This window comes from Amphiura filiformis, chromosome 6, assembly GCF_039555335.1.
Source record: "Amphiura filiformis chromosome 6, Afil_fr2py, whole genome shotgun sequence".
Classification (NCBI taxonomy): domain Eukaryota; kingdom Metazoa; phylum Echinodermata; class Ophiuroidea; order Amphilepidida; family Amphiuridae; genus Amphiura; species Amphiura filiformis.
Genome location: NC_092633.1, coordinates 23,254,325 through 23,272,421, shown reverse-complemented (window position 1 = coordinate 23,272,421; position 18,097 = coordinate 23,254,325). Strand labels below are relative to the sequence as shown.

At 36.5% G+C, this 18,097-nt stretch overlaps 1 protein-coding gene across 2 annotated transcripts in view; it reads right to left on the bottom strand.

The window, feature by feature from the left end:
* The window catches only part of LOC140155166 (uncharacterized), a 40,422-nt gene extending 22,533 nt beyond the window's left edge, over positions 1 to 17,889 (bottom strand). For both annotated transcript variants that reach the window (XR_011859350.1, XM_072177897.1), the window contains exons 1-7: positions 17,769 to 17,889; positions 13,052 to 13,161; positions 12,363 to 12,441; positions 11,284 to 11,351; positions 10,174 to 10,285; positions 9,274 to 9,392; positions 7,755 to 7,900 (exon numbers count right to left, since the gene is read on the bottom strand). Coding sequence is in view for 1 of the 2 variants with exons in the window: in XM_072177897.1 (XP_072033998.1) it covers positions 7,755 to 7,900; positions 9,274 to 9,392; positions 10,174 to 10,285; positions 11,284 to 11,351; positions 12,363 to 12,441; positions 13,052 to 13,161; positions 17,769 to 17,844 (710 nt within the window). In the remaining variant the exon portion in view is untranslated. The remainder of the gene's footprint in view (positions 1 to 7,754; positions 7,901 to 9,273; positions 9,393 to 10,173; positions 10,286 to 11,283; positions 11,352 to 12,362; positions 12,442 to 13,051; positions 13,162 to 17,768) is intronic.
* Between the last annotated feature and the right edge of the window lie 208 nt (positions 17,890 to 18,097).

Below are 18,097 nucleotides of genomic sequence, written 5' to 3'. Positions count from 1 at the left end.
ACTGTTATATATCAAAAATATCAATTTACCATAAAATTTGTATTATATGGCAATTTTTTTTTTTTTAATCAAAATTATTTGATATCAGAAGGACATTCCTCATATTCAGAATGCAATTCAATGTGTCTGATGGGCTCTCATGTCCCACAAAAAATACTGTGCAAACGTTGTTATCCGAAACAAATGTAATACATTAAAATACCTTCAAAAGGCAAAGAACTGAAATCGAGTGCCATAATTTACACAAAATTTAAAATGAAAAAAACAAGAACAACACTGTTGTACAGCAAAAATATATTACTTCTTAAATATCTTCACATTATATTACATTCAGCAGTACACATGATACTTTCCCCCGAAATACACTCTCACTCACCGCAAACCAGCTTTTGCGGTAACAAAACTCTCTCGCTGACATGTATCCGTGTTATAGATTTAATTTTTACGACTAGCGTGCAAAGATAACACAGTGGTAAGCTCCTGTTTGATCACAACATAGAATTGTGTGTAGTTTCAGGGTCAACAGATTGTAGATGACAGCCCTCTCATCACTCAACATGGCTAGTCTTATGTTGTCTTGTCATATTTTGTTGTTTGTCTATTTATTATTCTAAAAAAAAATTCTTTTGTTGGTGCATAAAACATGACTGATTTTAACATGATAAATCAATTGGGCTTGTTCTTCATATTTCAGACAAAAACACTAGCTGTGGATAGTCACCTTGGTACAATTGTATAACGTTGCTTTACTGATAAAATCTTGTATCTCAAAAAAGTGATATGTTCATGATGGTGAAAAAACATTGCTGTATTGAAATTTTAGCACCAATAACATGATATGCCTTCCTTTCATCAAGAGAAGATGTTTTGTATGCAATTTGTTACAGCCATGACTCAATAACTCCAAGCTCAAAGAAAGACACAAAAATGGAGTTTCATGGTATTGATTTTTGGAGATTCAAGGTTTTTGCACAATACTTTTAATAACCATTCCTTTTGATATTGGCTGAAATGTGTAATGATTTATTGTTGCAGATAGACAATAGACATAAAAGGTTTTGCCAGTATAAAGCATGGCTTGCTAGCTTAAAAATCAGCACAAAATCTCAATTTCACCATAAAGTGAGATACAAGGTTTTGTCATAACAGCGATGACAAACTAATGTTGAACGGTATAGCTTAAAAACAAAAGAAAACATAATTAAAACAATAGTCAAATAAACATATACATGTATTTATTCACCATAATTTGAATGTATCTGCCAGTTACATACTGCTATCATATCCAATATTTCATTTTTGTACATGTTTAAAACTAAACATGTATTTTTTGGTAATTGTTACATACATACAACATTAGCATAAAAAAATGATATTTCTGTGAATTTTTTTTTTAAACAGCCACCTTCTTCATTATTTATTTAAAATAAAAAACTTAAAATTAGCAAGTTCCATGACTTAACTACCACAGCATATAAATGTAGATAAATTTTTAAAACTAGACATCCAAATACTACAGTAACACACCCAGAGACAATAAACCACTTAGAAGTGTTAGTCTAGGTGTTATATTTCTTATCAGCTACTTAAATATTACAGCTGCATTGAGATAACCAATTGTGTCTTTCTTCACATTGACTGCATATAACACAGCTCTATATCTAAAAGTTGATCAGTCACTTGGAAGGAAGGAATGAATAATTATGTGAAACGGTCTGCACTTATAACACAAGAGGGGGCTATTACAGCAAAGAGTTCTATGAGTCTTGGAATAGATATTAAAGGGGCTCCTTACAAGATTGTTTATAACATCCGAAAAACTTTGCAAGTAGGTGATGTTGCTGTTAAATGTCAAATCACACAATATGTTCTCAATTGCAACTCAACAGCAAAGGAGGAGGTTGGTTTTGTTCAGTGTATTCTGGTTAAAGCTAAAATGAATGCGGAATGACTGAGGTTTTTTTAAAGATTTAAATTTTATTTAAAGCTTTTTTAAACTGAATTTTGAATTAATATGTCATTTTCCAGTGTTAAAAAGTGCACAGGATAAAATTGTGGTTGAATTACACAATTCAAGTACAAATATCAATTGTTTTATACCTAAACAATGCGAGCATCGAATCAAGTAACCTTTCTTCCAAATTTATCTCAGAATTTCATGATTTTATAGCAAAAACTAAAAAAAAAAGGAAATAAAAAATGAATTTGCTGTTTCAGCTGACATGGATGCACTAAGAAAAACAAACATGCTTTGAGACATAACATTTTTTTTAGCCTAATGATATAAGAAAACAAAGGAACCACATTGACAAAATTGTCAATTAAATGATTCTCTACCAGACCCATGTCTTTTCAGATACCCGGTTAGACGTCTCTCTTGTCATTCCAATCAAAACTCCTGCATACCAATGCAAGCCAACAAAGACTGCTACCAGACATCTTTCATACCTCTCACTACTGTAGATTGGAGTTCATTTCCGGAAGAAACACTAAACTATTAAAAGCAGCCACTACAAAGCACTACCTGAAGTAATCAATTTACTGTATTGCACCCCAACCAATATTAATCCTGTCTGCATGCTCTGACATTGGGGCATGGTAAAGTAACCTAAACGACAAGACAAGACTTAAACAGAACCGACAAACAAGAAAATCTTCTCTGATCATCGCAATTGTACCAGTGGTACCATTCTGTGGAATTCTCAACGTAGAAGTCTGAAAACATGTTTTATGAATACCTTTATTATTAAACTGTTTTTATGTCTTTTGCTGTTCTTTATATATGCTTTTATAAGTCAAGGTATAAATGGCGTGATTGAACATAATCAAGTTTTCAATGAACTTATTTCACATGCTAAATCTAATAAACGTACCCTTCATGTGACTTTCTTCGACCTGGAAGACGCCTTTGGGTCTGTTCACCACGATCTTATCAGTTACTCCCTATCAAGGTTGAAGTTTCCTCCTAACATCATTGGTTACATTGAGAACCTCTACTCCAATCTTGAAGGCCGTGTTGTTACCCCCGAATGGGAGTCTACTAACTTCAGATTTCACAAAGGTGTCTTCCAGGGCAACCCACTGTCACCTATTATATTTTTGTCTGTTTTTAATCCAATTTTGGAAAAATTGCAACAAAATGAAAGTCATGGTTATTCCATAAATGACTCTAAATATGTCACAACTCCGTTCATGGACGACTTCAACCTAATAACCACAAACAAGAGAACGCATCAACGTATTCTTAATGAAATCTCTGAGTGGACTACTTCAATGAACCTTAAGCTGAAACCAATTAAATGCAAGTCATTATCCATCGTGAGTGGCAAACCCACTCCAATTACTTTTAATCTTGGAGAAAATGATGTTAATACAATTCAAGATGATCCTCATAAATTCCTTGGATCTCATTTATCATTTTCTGGGAAACAGGGTGATGTGTTTGATCATGTCTTGGACCATTTTCGCATCCGGCTCGATCGTATTGACAACCTTCTTGTCAGAGGTGAATACAAGGTGCAGATCTACAAAAATTACCTCCTTCCCTCTTGCCGCTTCATTCTCACCGTCCATGACTTGACTAAAACACATCTCCTTGCTCTTGATTCAGTTGTTCATAAGTACATTAAAAACTGGTGTGGTCTTGCCAGACCCGCTGCCACCGAGGTTATTCATATTCCCCACCTGATGGATATCAAGTCAGTGTATCAACTTTACCTTGAATGTCATGTTTCAGCTCATTTGTCTTCAAGAACAAAAGCCGACTCCAAGGTCAATGTTGCTCTTGACTCCGCCTTGAAAGGGAGAAAAAGTGGGCTAAAGAATTTTCCATCACAACTTATTGTCAAAACGCTATTGATCATGTTGATAATTCGGACAGCAATGTGCCATACAAGAAGCTGAAGACTGACTTGACAAAATCCATCAAGGACGAGGTCACTGAGAGCTGGGTTAACCATTTACAAAATCTTGTGGTCCAGGGCGACATGTTTCAGTATTGCACTCTCAGAAAAATCTGATTATCTTTGGAAATCTTTTATTTACAATCTTCCTAAAGGCATCATGAAATTTATGTTGAATGCTTTCCTTGACACCCTTCCCACTAAAAATAATCTGAGTCGCTGGGGAAAAAAGTTAAATACCAAATGTAACTTATGTGGTCATCAGGAGACCCTCCATCATGTCCTTAATCACTGTAAAATCATGCTTGATCAAGGTCGGTATACTTGGCGTCATAACTCTGTTCTCCGCATAATCATGGATACTCTCAAAGATATCAGTGACCAGTCCTGGAAATTCTACTGTGACTTAGATGGTGCCACTAAAATCGCTGGTACCACAATCCCTCCTGATATTCTTCCCACGCAGCAAAGACCAGATCTGGTTCTCGTTAACGAAAGCGCTAAATCCATCATCGTTATTGAGTTCAGCATTCCTTTCGAGCAGAACATCCACAAAACCCATGACTACAAACAAAATAAATATGCCGGTTTAATCGCTGATTTGCAAGAACAGGGTTATGACGCAAAGTTATTTTGTATTGAAATAGGCAGTAGAGGCCTCATCACAAGCGCCAACAAGTGTAACCTGAGTTCCATTTCCCCTTAGTTTCAAAAAGCCAAAAACCAATGAAACGGGTCTTTGATAAATGTTCAAAATCACTCAGTCAACGTGCAATCCTATGTTCTTACTCAATTTTTTATTCAAAATATGACCATGACTGGTCGATTTAAATCATAATGCCGTCTTTTAGACCATATTTTATCGTTTTGTGCAATTGTTTCGAAGGGTCCCTGTCAACATTTTTTATGCAATATTACTTCTAATTTATAATATAATATTATTGATGTATTCCTTTATAAACTGCATTTATGTGTTGTATTGTCCTGTTGTTTAATATGCCTGCGGATGTTTGAGCCTGGTCATGTACCTTCTCAACACTCCTGTCTGGCCTTAAATGTATTCTTTTCAATATATCTGTTTTATGTGTATTATGAATAAAATTGAAATGATGAAACTAAAACTGAATATGAAATATGCATAAAATGTTTTCCCGCAAGAAGGGCAGCTCTCTTGCTTTTGTAGTTCGTAAAAAATAAATAAATAACTGTACTGTAATTGACTGTACCCATCAAGTTTCATGCCCATATATGACAATTTTACTAATTTGACCTCAAATGACCCCTTGGTGACCCTGGATGACCCCAAATGACCTTCCAAAAATTTGGCTCTAAATGTTGACTGTACCCACCAAGTGTCATGCCCATACAACAGTTTTTGCTAATTTGACCTCAGATTGACCTTTGACCTCGGTACATGAACTTGAACCCCACCAGAAAAAAGTAGCCAGAGTTTTTTACCATGACCCAGACCCAGACCCACCTATCCCCAAAATCTGAAGTCAATCCGACCATCCATGCCCGAGATCCAGACGGATGGACGGAAGCACAGGACCTCGGACATTGCAAAAACAGTAGGGAAATTTTGCTTTTCTGGATAAAGAAATACATAAGAAATGGTGGGAAATTCAGCTAAGTTGGAGGGAAATTTATCTTCCTTGCAACTCAAGCGCCCATAACTCGACCAAATGATATCGTAGAGCAACAAAAGAGGCATCAAAATGCACAGGAGAAAGCTGCGCTTTATATACATTAAATAGGTTTTTGCTATATATTTCAGTTCCCGATATATCTGACCATCTATAATCGTTTCGATACTTTCTGGGTTGAGTTTAGAAGTAAAGCCTGTGTATCCAGTCATTATTTCAAGTACTATATTTCCTGAAGTTGTACAAAGTACAGGAACATTAGTTTATATGAAGTACCATATTCATATAATTAGCGCACCATCATTAATGAGGACCACTGAGGAATTTTCTAACTCACTTAGTGAGTGGGTAAACACTCAAAATTAGGTCACAGACAGATCATACAGTGTATATGCACCAAGTTATTCTATAGTTCATATTTCTTTAACTTGGATTACATTTTGTTATCTTTTTGTACACATTCAAATGCACATCTTGTCATTATCTTTCATGATGTAATCAATCAGTGCTTCCTTTATATAACTTTCTATACTGGCCCTTAGTACCACTGAAGGCAAGCCAAAACATAGCCCAGTAGTTGCAAAAGTTCAGTGACTGTAAAGAAAAAAAATTTAGGTCTTTTGAGAAAGAAATGTATATTTTTAATACGAAAAGTAAAAACTTTCAAATGATTCTTGGCTTTTCCTCCCAGCTATATAAAATATAATTTAGATTTATAAATTTTACTTTGAGGACTGTAAAAGAAAAAGTTGTAATTTTTATACCACTGGAATCCTCTGGCTACATAATGTTTATGTACAAAATATTTCTTGCCGATTAATTCATTTAGCAAAAATATCGCCAATTTTGAATTATGTTCTAGTATACCAGAACGAAATTACAACAGTGGTCTATGGAGTAGTGTGATACACATAATCATGCATAACTCGTACACGCAAATCGGAATCAACTCATGAACTGAAATCTTTGTTAGTGGATATCTATCGAATAATGTCACAAAAAGAGGATGCTAGGATCACGGAATCCTCCTTTAAGTGAAAATCAGAGACTTTCTGTACAGAATAATTTAATCAAACTGCTTCTCTCATACAAACATTTCTAAAATAGGCCCATTTGATCATAATATCTGATGGTGGCATTGTCACCAAACACACTTCTTGACATGCACACTCATTTCAGATCACTCAATGAAGAGGTTATTGTTGTCAAACTGTATGCACACAGAATATGACAATTTTTTGAGCTCATACTTTTTTACACCGCATTGTCCACAGCCTTCATTACATTCCAGATTCCAGAAAAATACAGGACTAGATTTTTTATAATAAAAAAAAATGGGGATATCCCTGAATTTCTTACCTATGCTAATGGGTTATATAACCTTACTGAACATGTGCTAAAGGTATTAGTTGGACATATGGGAGGATGGGGGGGGGGGGGGGGGAAATCCCCTATTGCATTGTAAAGACTCAGATGAAATACACATGTCTGATTCCATACTATCTAACTGGGGATACACACACACACATAATTTTTTCCAGCTAAGTGGGGACACAGCCACACATGCATAGCAACATAGCATAGTCACGGTTGGATAGTCCCAGGAGGATGGCTACACACAGATGTCCCTGATTCACACGTTTTACAAGTTGGGGTGTGGGGGTAGTGGGGTTTCAGTCTAGAGGTGTGTGTCAATCTGTATTGGTAAATGACACCCTGCAACCACCAATATCCATAGTTCCACCTCCACCAGCATCTTGTAAACAATATAATCTTTCTGACCAAACTAGCCAAGTTTACAAACACAGAATGTTTTACATGTTTAAATTTTGGGTTATATAAAGAGAGTAAAACATTTCAATAACATTCAAAAATATTTTTGAAAACTTGCTGCACACATTTTATCATGTTATTAAATATTGACATACAAACAAAGTTTTTCAAAACAATGCTCAATTAACAATTTGAATTGCAGTGTTTTTCACTTTTTCACAAAGAAATTTTAAACATGTTTCCATGACCTTTGTATAACCCGAGATTTAAATGTTAGAAAATTTTTTGACCAAGACCAAAACGTATTTATAACACAATTACCGAATTGTTAAGCGCCCTGGGTGCTTATTGGAATGAAAACGGTATAACAGTTTTAAACCTTTTTGTGTGTGCTGGGAAATGGAATTCCTCTCAAATAAACAAAGACACTTACCATCTTGAATATTCTGGTGGTAGTTGTGGAATAGTATCGTCTCCTTCTTTCGGTGTCAGGGCATTTTTCAGTTTTTTAAATGTTGTTTCTATGTTGGTTTTATGGTCTTGGATTACAGCAATGTTGCCAAGTTGATTAAGTGATTGCTGTTAAAAGAAAAAAGAATTCATAAAAATTAATTAAAATGAACTGGTTGATATAACTATAGGCCAGGACAAATTATCAGAAATGAGATGCTTCCCTATTTTGATTAGGCCCAAGAATTGTTTGACTGGCGTAATGTAAATAAAATAATTAGGGTAGATAGGTTGGGTTTTTACTTTTTATCAACCTTTTTTAATAAAAAGAAACCTCTTACTCTTATCTTTTTTTTAATACTAAACGAAAGTAATACACGCAGGATATCATGAGATAAATTAAATATTTTCTTTGTTTTTAACTTTTACTTCAAACAGCCACAAGCTACTTAGTTCCATTTTTAGAACAGTAATATTCATAGATTTGAAGTTCAGTTACTTGTCAGAATCATTGTAGACCCCCCAAATTACCAACTTGTTCACATTCTACTATGTAGTTCCCTACCTCCTTGCACCTCCCCCAAAATAATATTTCACATAGTATATGGATCCAGAAAGGATAAGAAATATGTATATCAGCATGGATGCACTTAAACACCTGCCCAGCAACCAATGGCTAGTATTGTAGCTTTGCAAAATTACATACCCAACAGACGGGTAGCAATTCAACCTGCTCAATAAGACTGGTGTATTGTGTGGGAAATATTCTTGCAGGGCTGGTAACTTTTAAATAGTGCCAAAAAGTTTAGGTACACTATAATACACAGCTGCATTAATTAATGATTCTTGTAAAGTTTTTGAGGTCTGCAATGGCAGTTAGTCAGTAATTAATTTGTGAGAATCAAATAATTCTTGCAATAAATTTATACAAATTAACAAAATACTTAAGTTCCCTGACCTGCTGGGGCTTATGGTTTGGTAATAGTGATTAAAGAGGTGTATTATATTACCAATGCCTTTTTGGTCAATGATCATCAACATCAAAAAATGACCAATATGTATACAGACCAAAGAGATTATGCTTGCAGTGTGCACACTCCACAATATTGGGGTGTCGCTCATGGAGCCCAAAATAGTACATGTACATGTATTGTACCTCTGCGTTATTTCGCCATGTGTCTGACCAAGCATTGATTATATGCTTGCTGCGTTCTGTATGGAATGTATTTTGCAGATAATAATACCATGTACTAAGCCCTACACAAGGCAGAAGCAAATTTTAAAAGCTATATATGTGCGCTGTCTTCTGAGACAAACCTGTTATACGCTCAAGCCTAAAGAACTAAATCGTCAGTCCGATTCCAGGCTTTTGCCTACAAAAGCCGGAGCTACAATATATTTTTCTTCCCAACCATGACAATCCAATATGGTAAAGTCGGACTCAAGTGTAATAATCTCTTTGATAAATACACACAACAAACATTGTTGCTTCCTATACTTACATAAAGTAAGGCAATTTGGTGGGCAATGTATTTGTGATTAGACAGGTTAGTGGCATCATGCCTTAATTGCTGACACATCATAGAAACTTGATTCAAAGTTGATAAATGTTGAAAATAACCTGAAAATAAAGAACATAAAAGTTAAATTTAGTTGTTATGAAGATGACAACAGATAGAGTACCGAAAACTCAGCCCTCTGAAAAGGACTTCTTTAGGGACAGATCAAATCCTACTAATGTTTTGAGTACCAAGAAATTTCAAATCATAAACAAGCATATCAGGGACTGCCTTTTGAGGGGAGCAAGAGCAATTACTCTCTACTGCTCTCCTTAAATCTGATACAGGAGAGTGATTTTTAGCTTTCCTTACAGTTGACCAGTCTCTCCTTAGACTCTATTGTAAACAGTCTAAACAAATTTCTTTGAAGGCTCCAGAAGTGCTATTTAATGCTCTCCTGCAAATTCCAAAAGATAGTCCCTTAATATACAAGTTTCATTTGATCTCAAAACAAATTTTCCAAAGGTCTAACTGAATTTTATCACTTAACTAGCTGTATCTTTTGAAGTCCAGATTGAAGTCCAGTATTGAAATTGTTCAAAACTCTTTTCAAAGTGATGATTATTACATGCAGCTGGAACCAAACACAATACTGCAGTCAAAACAGAATTTTTGATTAAAATCAACTTGAAGTTCAGATAAATTTTGTGGGCAAAATCTAGGACTTACTTATCATATACCTCTATCTTCTCATAAAAACATGAGATGCCATTATTTTTGGCACAGAACAACTCTGCCAACTTCAAATACTGGTATTGCATATCACCCATGTTATACGAGATGATAAGAGCTGAAAACAATACCTTTATTCTCTAATTTGACCAAGAAATCATGACTACTTACCATCCATAGGGCTTTTGCTTTTCACATGTGAAGCGGTAGGTTTGTAAGGATTACTAACATAGCTAGTTGATCTTGGGTATAATGTGTTGAGTCCGGTGAAATTAAGATATTCCTTTGGAAAAAAGAGTAACAAATTTTTATTTTTTATAGTATCTACCATCTACATGTAAATAAGAGTACACCATCAGTGAGGATAGAATATTACTATGTCTTATTGTGTAAACTCTGTTAATTCACAATATTTTCCATGCTGTTTTACCATCATTTTGTAACATTTGTACAACAACTAATAATGCAAATATTAAAGGGACATGTTCCGATCCACAGCTGCATGCCTGCTTTTTCACCATCAAAATGGAGATTTTGGTATAGTGGAAACCCATATTTTTTCTCAATGACCCTGAAAGATGTTTTGTATCAAGTAGGTTTACCTATTTAATTCTTCAGACAGATGGGATATTCAATGCACATTTTTGGCTCTCACATCAAAGTGGATTGAGATATCAGCATGGAACTTCAGGGGAAGTGGGTGTTCGAGCCTCAAAGCCATTCAACTAAAGTGAAAACAGCATGTAATGTAATTGTATCATGTTCTTTAAACTGTGCACCAAATCTCAAACTACAGTTCTCATCAAGGTCCTTTAACACTTGCCAGCTCTCCTGCACTATTTTCATGTGAAAAGAGCTGGATCGTGCAATGCTACATAGCTAATTCTGTGATATGTGAATGAGGTGCCGTATTGCCATTTCATGTTATGAAATATCAATCAGCCAATCCCATATCCATATTTACACAATATGTGTATTAGCAACAGTGCAAAAGACCTTTGATAAAGGGTGTGGTAGTGCACAGCTAATCACATAAAATGCCATTAATTAGCAACAAATATATGCTTCCATTGTGATGCTTTTTTATTATGCTTGTCATATAATGGCTCTTCAGCATTCCTTTAATTCTGTGATACTGATGTGTGTTGTTCTGAAAACTGAACATGGTTATTACATGAATAAGAACAGTGAAAGACAATACAATCATTAAAATGGGTGCTTTGGTTTTCACAATGGTATATTCTTCAATCCATAGGGGTAAACAAGATTCTAACTACTCACCAATAAACTAGGAACTGGGGGTGTTAGATTCGCTATGCATTTTGTCATCTTATCCACAAGCAAATTTGCTGAAAAGAATAAAAATAAATAACAATTATAATTGCAAATTATCTTATCTCCCAGAGTTCCAACATTTGGCTTTAATTAATTTGCTAGAATATAATTTACTGAATAAAATAAAATTAAAAAGCACTAATCATTATGAAATTATGTTGAATAATTAAAGATTATGCTTATTTAACTAACTTCTACTTTTAAAATAAGCTGCTGGACACCCAGTGGGCAAAAACATGAAACATATTCAAATTTCAACAAACACATATTTTCACATTCGACTACAGCATCATATGCAATATATTCAGTGTTAGTTTAAGGGCTATTCTGACCTTTTCGTCTGAAACTCTATGGGCCCTTGTCAATTTTTAAAACTGACAATACGTCGCTACTGCTTTGAAGAATTTAATCACTGAGACTGAGCCACATTTGTGACACTTTCAAAGACTTGCAAATCAGCGACAGGTTATGCTTAATAGCAGGGAAGGATTGATGTTGAAATCAGCCAGGGCTATTCCAGTTGAAATCCACACTACCCCTGTTGAAGATTTTTTAAATATCTTCCACAGGGGGAATATGTTTTTCAAATGTAATTAGTCAGGGTTAATTATTTTGAAACCCATACTCCCTCCATATTATGGCTTTACCTATTATCTTCCACAACTGGAGTGAGTATTTCAAATGGAAGTTACCTAATTGTCTATTCTATTCATAACTTATACTCCCTCTGTGGAAGACTTTAGCTAAAACTTCCACAGGGGTAGTGTGGATTTTAAATGGAATAGCCTAATGAGTCCATGTTGAATTTGCTAAAGATATTATAGTGGGGAGGGGGAACTAAATCTCAACAATGAGTGGTCAATGATATAACTTTCATTTCAACAACTCTTCCTATGTACCTTTGTACAGGAGTCAACCGTTGTTAATCCGTGATGAATCCGCGCTTTTACAGTAGCGCATACGTGAACGCAAGGGCGAATACACATTACGTGTGCACTCTTGACACATTGAGAGCTTCAACTTACCATGTGTTTCAAATGTGTTGCTAAAAGCTCTTCTCCTGGTGCCTCTAGGACTTGTGGCTGATCCTGAGTGCTGTTCCACCTGTTAGAACAGTAAATTTTAGAATATTTGTGTGTTCACGGTACTTAGATAAACCACAACATCAACATGAATATGAATGGGGAATACAAGAAGTGCTACATGTTCCAAGGTTCCCAACTTTTCTTTCAATTCCTTTTTTTTCTTCAAAATGTGTACAGTAGCTGACCCTGTGCACTTTTAGTCATTTCAAAGAGGCTTCTTATCAGTATACATGCATGGCAAATGGCATTTTCAAATGTGACATGATCAAGGGCAATGAGTCACATGTTGGCAATTTTCAAATTAGAGGTATTTACATCAATTTCTGGCAGTTTACAAAATTATGCTAAATTTTGATGCAAACCCGTGGTTACTGTGTTCTAAGCCATTTATCAATGGCTGAAAATAATATAAAACAAAAGAATTTGAACACAGTTTTTGCCAATATCTAAAAAAAATATTGGCGACATCTGCCTCATTCACCTTGATCATGTCATAAATTACTAGAAATTTGTTATTTTAGCTGTACCAATACTACCATACTTTTAACTGGACTTTGTAAAAAAGACTATTTATAATGAAATGGATCATGCTCAAGAAAACCTAATGAGGAACAATGTAAAACACTTACCTGATCCACAATGAGTGGTTCCAGTTCAGCACACAATGTCATCAGTTCTACAGCTACATCTTCAGTGGATAAGGTACCTGCCCATAATGGTTCATGGGTAAGGGCTTCAACTGAAATGTACAAGGTCAGTATACAAATGAGTCACAAGATGAAGTAAGCGTGCCTCTTACTTACCAGGCTTTTATTTTCAACTAGGTTTCAGTTACTGGAACTAAACTCAGTTCTCAGTTTCATCACACTTCATTATGGGACAGAGACTCATTTGGACGGCTCCCATGACAGTCCCAAAGAGGTTGCCTGACTATGACATGGCTAGTGAACACAACACATTGTAAAAATTCCTGTAAGATAACTTTTGTTTGAACATTGTCAGATTTCACAAGTTGGCCTAAAAAGACATTCGACAACTGGTCTTTCGGGGACAAGGGAACCTGCCCATAAATGGTTCATGCGTGAACCAGGGGTCGATTTAGCCAATGGCCCGCTGGCCCTGGCCAGTAGTTATTCTCGTCGGGCCAGAATATTTTCCATCTGGGTGGCAGGTGGCCCAGTCAGGAATTTGGCATAATTGTGAATTTATGAATTTATGATGTTACAATATTAGAAACACTGAGTGAAGTACTTTATCTGGGCCAGCGCCAGTGGATTTGCCCTGGAAACCTTCCCAGCTGGGAACCGTACGGTACCTGCTACAACTTGAGAACAAGTCCTCAAAGGCTCAAACGTTCGAAATTTGTAGTTACTACAACTGTAAAAGAGATGACAAGACTCATGTTCAAATGAATGGCTCGCATTGGCGACATATGCACTCATGCATTGCTGGAATAATTTAGCGATTTTCTTTGTTTGACAAAAAGTTTTGTTTTGTATTGCCTAGCTTGTCTGTTCATGCTGTTTGGGACCAAATTAAAAGAGGACATATCTGACAGTGAAAACTAACATTCTATTCTCTTGGTCGGGCTGACGTCACAAAGGGGAAATAGCCTTGTAAAACCAGTGTGCGCATGTGCAGTTCCCCTTTCTCAAGCTGGTTGCTATGCGCGCGCTTGTGCAAAGGGGACGAAGGGGACAATGTTCCAGGATGTCCGATAGTTCCAGTAACTGTAACCATAGCCTGTATGGTTACAGCGCACTCTATTAATATCTATTCCACAAAGAAACATCACAATATGTGGGCTCATTTTGGGCTCCAAGGATGTAGCCGAGGAACTCTCTCAAGGACAGTTTTGGCCTGCATGGATGATTTTAATCCCATTGTACCAGAGTTTGGGCGTACATGGATGATTTTAATCCCATTGTACTATACTAACATACCAAAGTTGAGATAATTGATCTACATTGATCTCATCTTTTGGGTGGATTCAACATTCCCCGAGTTGGCAAAACCTGCCATCTTCATGGAGTAATTTACTTAGTGCAAAAGTGGTCAAAATATTGCTCTGCAAAATTGCTTTATTTTCATGATTTGGATTTATCATATTGAGCAGCATTCTCCTTATCTTGTGATGTTTCTGCACTGTGTAGAGAGGGTATACAACATCTCTTAGGTAAAACTGACAAATGCAAGGTATATTTCTTGATGCTTGAAGTTTGGATTTCTTAAACGTCAGTGCATCCCTATGTACCGCTGCAAGACTTCAGCCTTCAGGTCCGTAGATGTCATTCATAACCTCATTAATAAACGCGATGCGTGCGATCCAATCATATCTTATTATTTGCGAAAACGCGAACGCAAATCGAGGTCATTAATATCTCACAATTGACCGCAAAATGCGTAATTGTTCCAATGTCGCACACAATTGACTTCTGCGTGCGCCCGTGACAAAGCGTCCAACAAACTGCGCGCGCTGGCTGCCGTATTTGGATTGGGCGCTACCATATTTGTACAGATTCTGATACGCACTTTTGTTATTGGTCGTCTTGTTTTAGCCTGATCGATTTTGGGAAAGGGAAGATGTAAAAATAGTTTATTTTTATAAACATTTGAGGAACATTTTGTGTTATTTTGTAAAGTTAAGAGATCAAAGTGACGGTTATGAATGAGGTTAATAACTTTGCATCGGTAATATGTCGGGCATTGTGAAAAATCTAAACATTTTGCTTTAATTGGACCTCGGAATATCCTACGCCCCTCGGGATATTCCTCGGTTCCAAAGGCAAAATGTTTAGATTTTTCACAATGCCCTCCAAATAACCGATGCGCAGTTATTAACCTCTAATTATCAATATCATGTTTAATGATAAAGACTGAAGTCTTGCTGGCAAGACTAGGATGTCCGACCGAGTGAATACCATAAAAATACAATTCTATTTCTTATGGAAATGTTATATAAATAATATCATGGCTTAGATATAGATCTGACAAGACTGATTCAGTGAATAATACATGAATATACGCAGAAAATGGTACATACTTACAATCCACATACAAACTAGGAAAGCATACTTTCAATGTACAGCTGGTTTTTTTCACAACAAATGACTTACTCACCAATGTCTTCTGTGGCCAAACTTGATTATTTAAAGTCCTACTGCATTATAGTCCACTTAAAATATCAATTTGGTTGAAATTTGTTGCCAAAACTGTGTTTAAATGTGTTTATTCCACCACATAAATTCTTGTGATCAAAATTCCCACCATTAGAATGTGCTATCTCCAGCATGTAGCCCTTTACACATAGCATGTAACCTCATCTCTGCTTATAGAAGCTGTTACAGGCATGTGTATACAGCATGGTTACAGATTGGAGCACATTCAGGCTTGGTTAAAGTCTATCTTGTTATGATATGTTTGGTAAATTGGCCAATTAGGTCAAGACATGTCATCAATTTAACCTTGGCATGAGAAAGAGTTGCCACTCATGCCTAAAATCCACCACATTATGGTGGATTAAAGAATAGCTTAATCTATACTGAAATGCAGCAAACCTTTGACGAGCGCGACTACCGTGATGTTGCAAATTCGGTGCTAACAACGCGTACGGCGCACAGTTCATTCATAAATTTCCACTCGGCAACAACAGATCGCCTCAGCAGCCAATCAGAGACAAGTGTGTGCAACGCAGTAAGGGGCTGTGCAATAATTATGAGCCCCGGGGTAAAATTTCAAACGGCTCGCCAACAATCGCTTGTCCCCCCCTCTCGGCCCGCCAAAAATCGCATGCCCTTTGCCAAAAATGCTTTGTCCCTCCTTGCACATGCCAAATTTTTGGGATCCCAATTTACAAACCTTAAATGGTCTATATACCTGTTATGAAAGCGCAAGCGAGCAGGAAAATTTGCATATTTAAGCGTTTCCGTGCTATGTTTTCCTAAGCCTTTTTAGAGCGTTTTATTAAAAAGGCCCCATGAATGTGTGCCAAAAATCACTTGCCCCCCCTCTCAGCTTGCCAAAATTGCTTGCCCCCCCTTTGGCTCGCCAAAAATTTCTTGCCCCCCCAGTTTTACCCTCCCCCAGGGCTCATAATTATTGCACAGCCCCTAAATACGCGATGTATCCTTACAATACGCGCTCGTCAAAGGTTTACTGCATTTTAGTATATTATGTACAGCTGTGTGTGGTCAAAAGAGCATACTTCATGACTTCTAATATTATTTGCCCCAACACATGTGTCTGGCACTATAACACTTTGGGTGGAATATTTGGAAACAGGTATTTTTTTTTTTTAGTCCACAAAATGTAAACATGGAGACATGTACAATTACAGAATTTGACTTACTAGTACTGGAAATGGGTTTTTGCTGGACAAAAGTAAGTAAACATTAGGGATCATATTTTTCAAAAATGGATTACAGGGTTTCAGTGTATTTTGAAAATGATGGGTTTGTGTGAATTTTATAACTGGTGCAGTTATCATGTTTTGAAATATACACTCTTTGACAGCTCTCTCCGTGCCTGTTTGAATGCCTGGTTATACCATGTACCCATACACTAGGTATGGGTACATGAGACCAGGTATAATTATTAATTGTAATACATGAATTAGCCTCAATAGGCATTAGTTCCAGTAACTGTAACTCGTCGTACCTAGAGTTACAGTTCACTCTACTGCTATCTATTGCACAAATAAGAAACATCACAATATGTGGGCTCCTTTTGGGCTCTAAGGATGTAGCTGAGGAACTCTCTCAAGGACAGTTTGGGCATGCACTGATGATTTTAATCCCATTGTACCAGGGTTTGGGCGTGCCTGGATGATTTTAATCCAACTGTACTAGTCTATACTCACAAAGTTGAGGTGATTGATCTACATTGATCTTATCTTTTGGGTGAATTCAAAATTTCCTGAGTTGGCAAAACCTGCAATCTTCATGGGAGTAATGGTCAAAATATTGCTCTGAAAAATGTCTTGATTTTCATGATTTGGATTTATCATATTGAGCAGCATTCTACTTGTGATGTTTCTACACTGTGTAGAGAGGGTCCACAGCATCTCTGAGGTAAAACTGACAAATACAAGGTATATTTCTTGATGCTTGAAGTTTGGATTTCTTAAACGTACAGTGCATCCCTATGTACCGCTGCAAGACTTCAGGTCCGTTGATGTCATTATGTTTATGATAAAGACTGAAGTCTTGCTGGCAGGACTACAATAGGCATGCCATGATAGGTAAGCTTAAGCTAAACCTAAAATAGTACACGCTCGACACGAACTGAAACTCCTGTGAAATATGAATTGCACATCAATACATCGTTGGTACGAGTACTAAAACTTACCCTTAAACGTAGGATCATAGCTACAAGGAAATGCTATCGGAGACGTGTTTAAAACTGGAGCAAAAGTGGTCGCCATTCTGCATCTGCTGCACAAGTTTGGTATCAGGTCAAAGTTGAAAGGTTGCGTGATCGCGAGTATAGCAAGCCATTGGGGCCATAACAAGTTTGTGTCCCCGCGAGGGGGAAGGGGACAATTTTTCTTTCAAGAGATTCAGGAGAATTATTTGGTGGTTACTCCGGGGGTTACTCAAACACAGATACCGCACAGATCCGGATATTGCTGTCCAATGGGCCTATTTGCTACTCTAATTGACGTTTTGGTCGGGGGG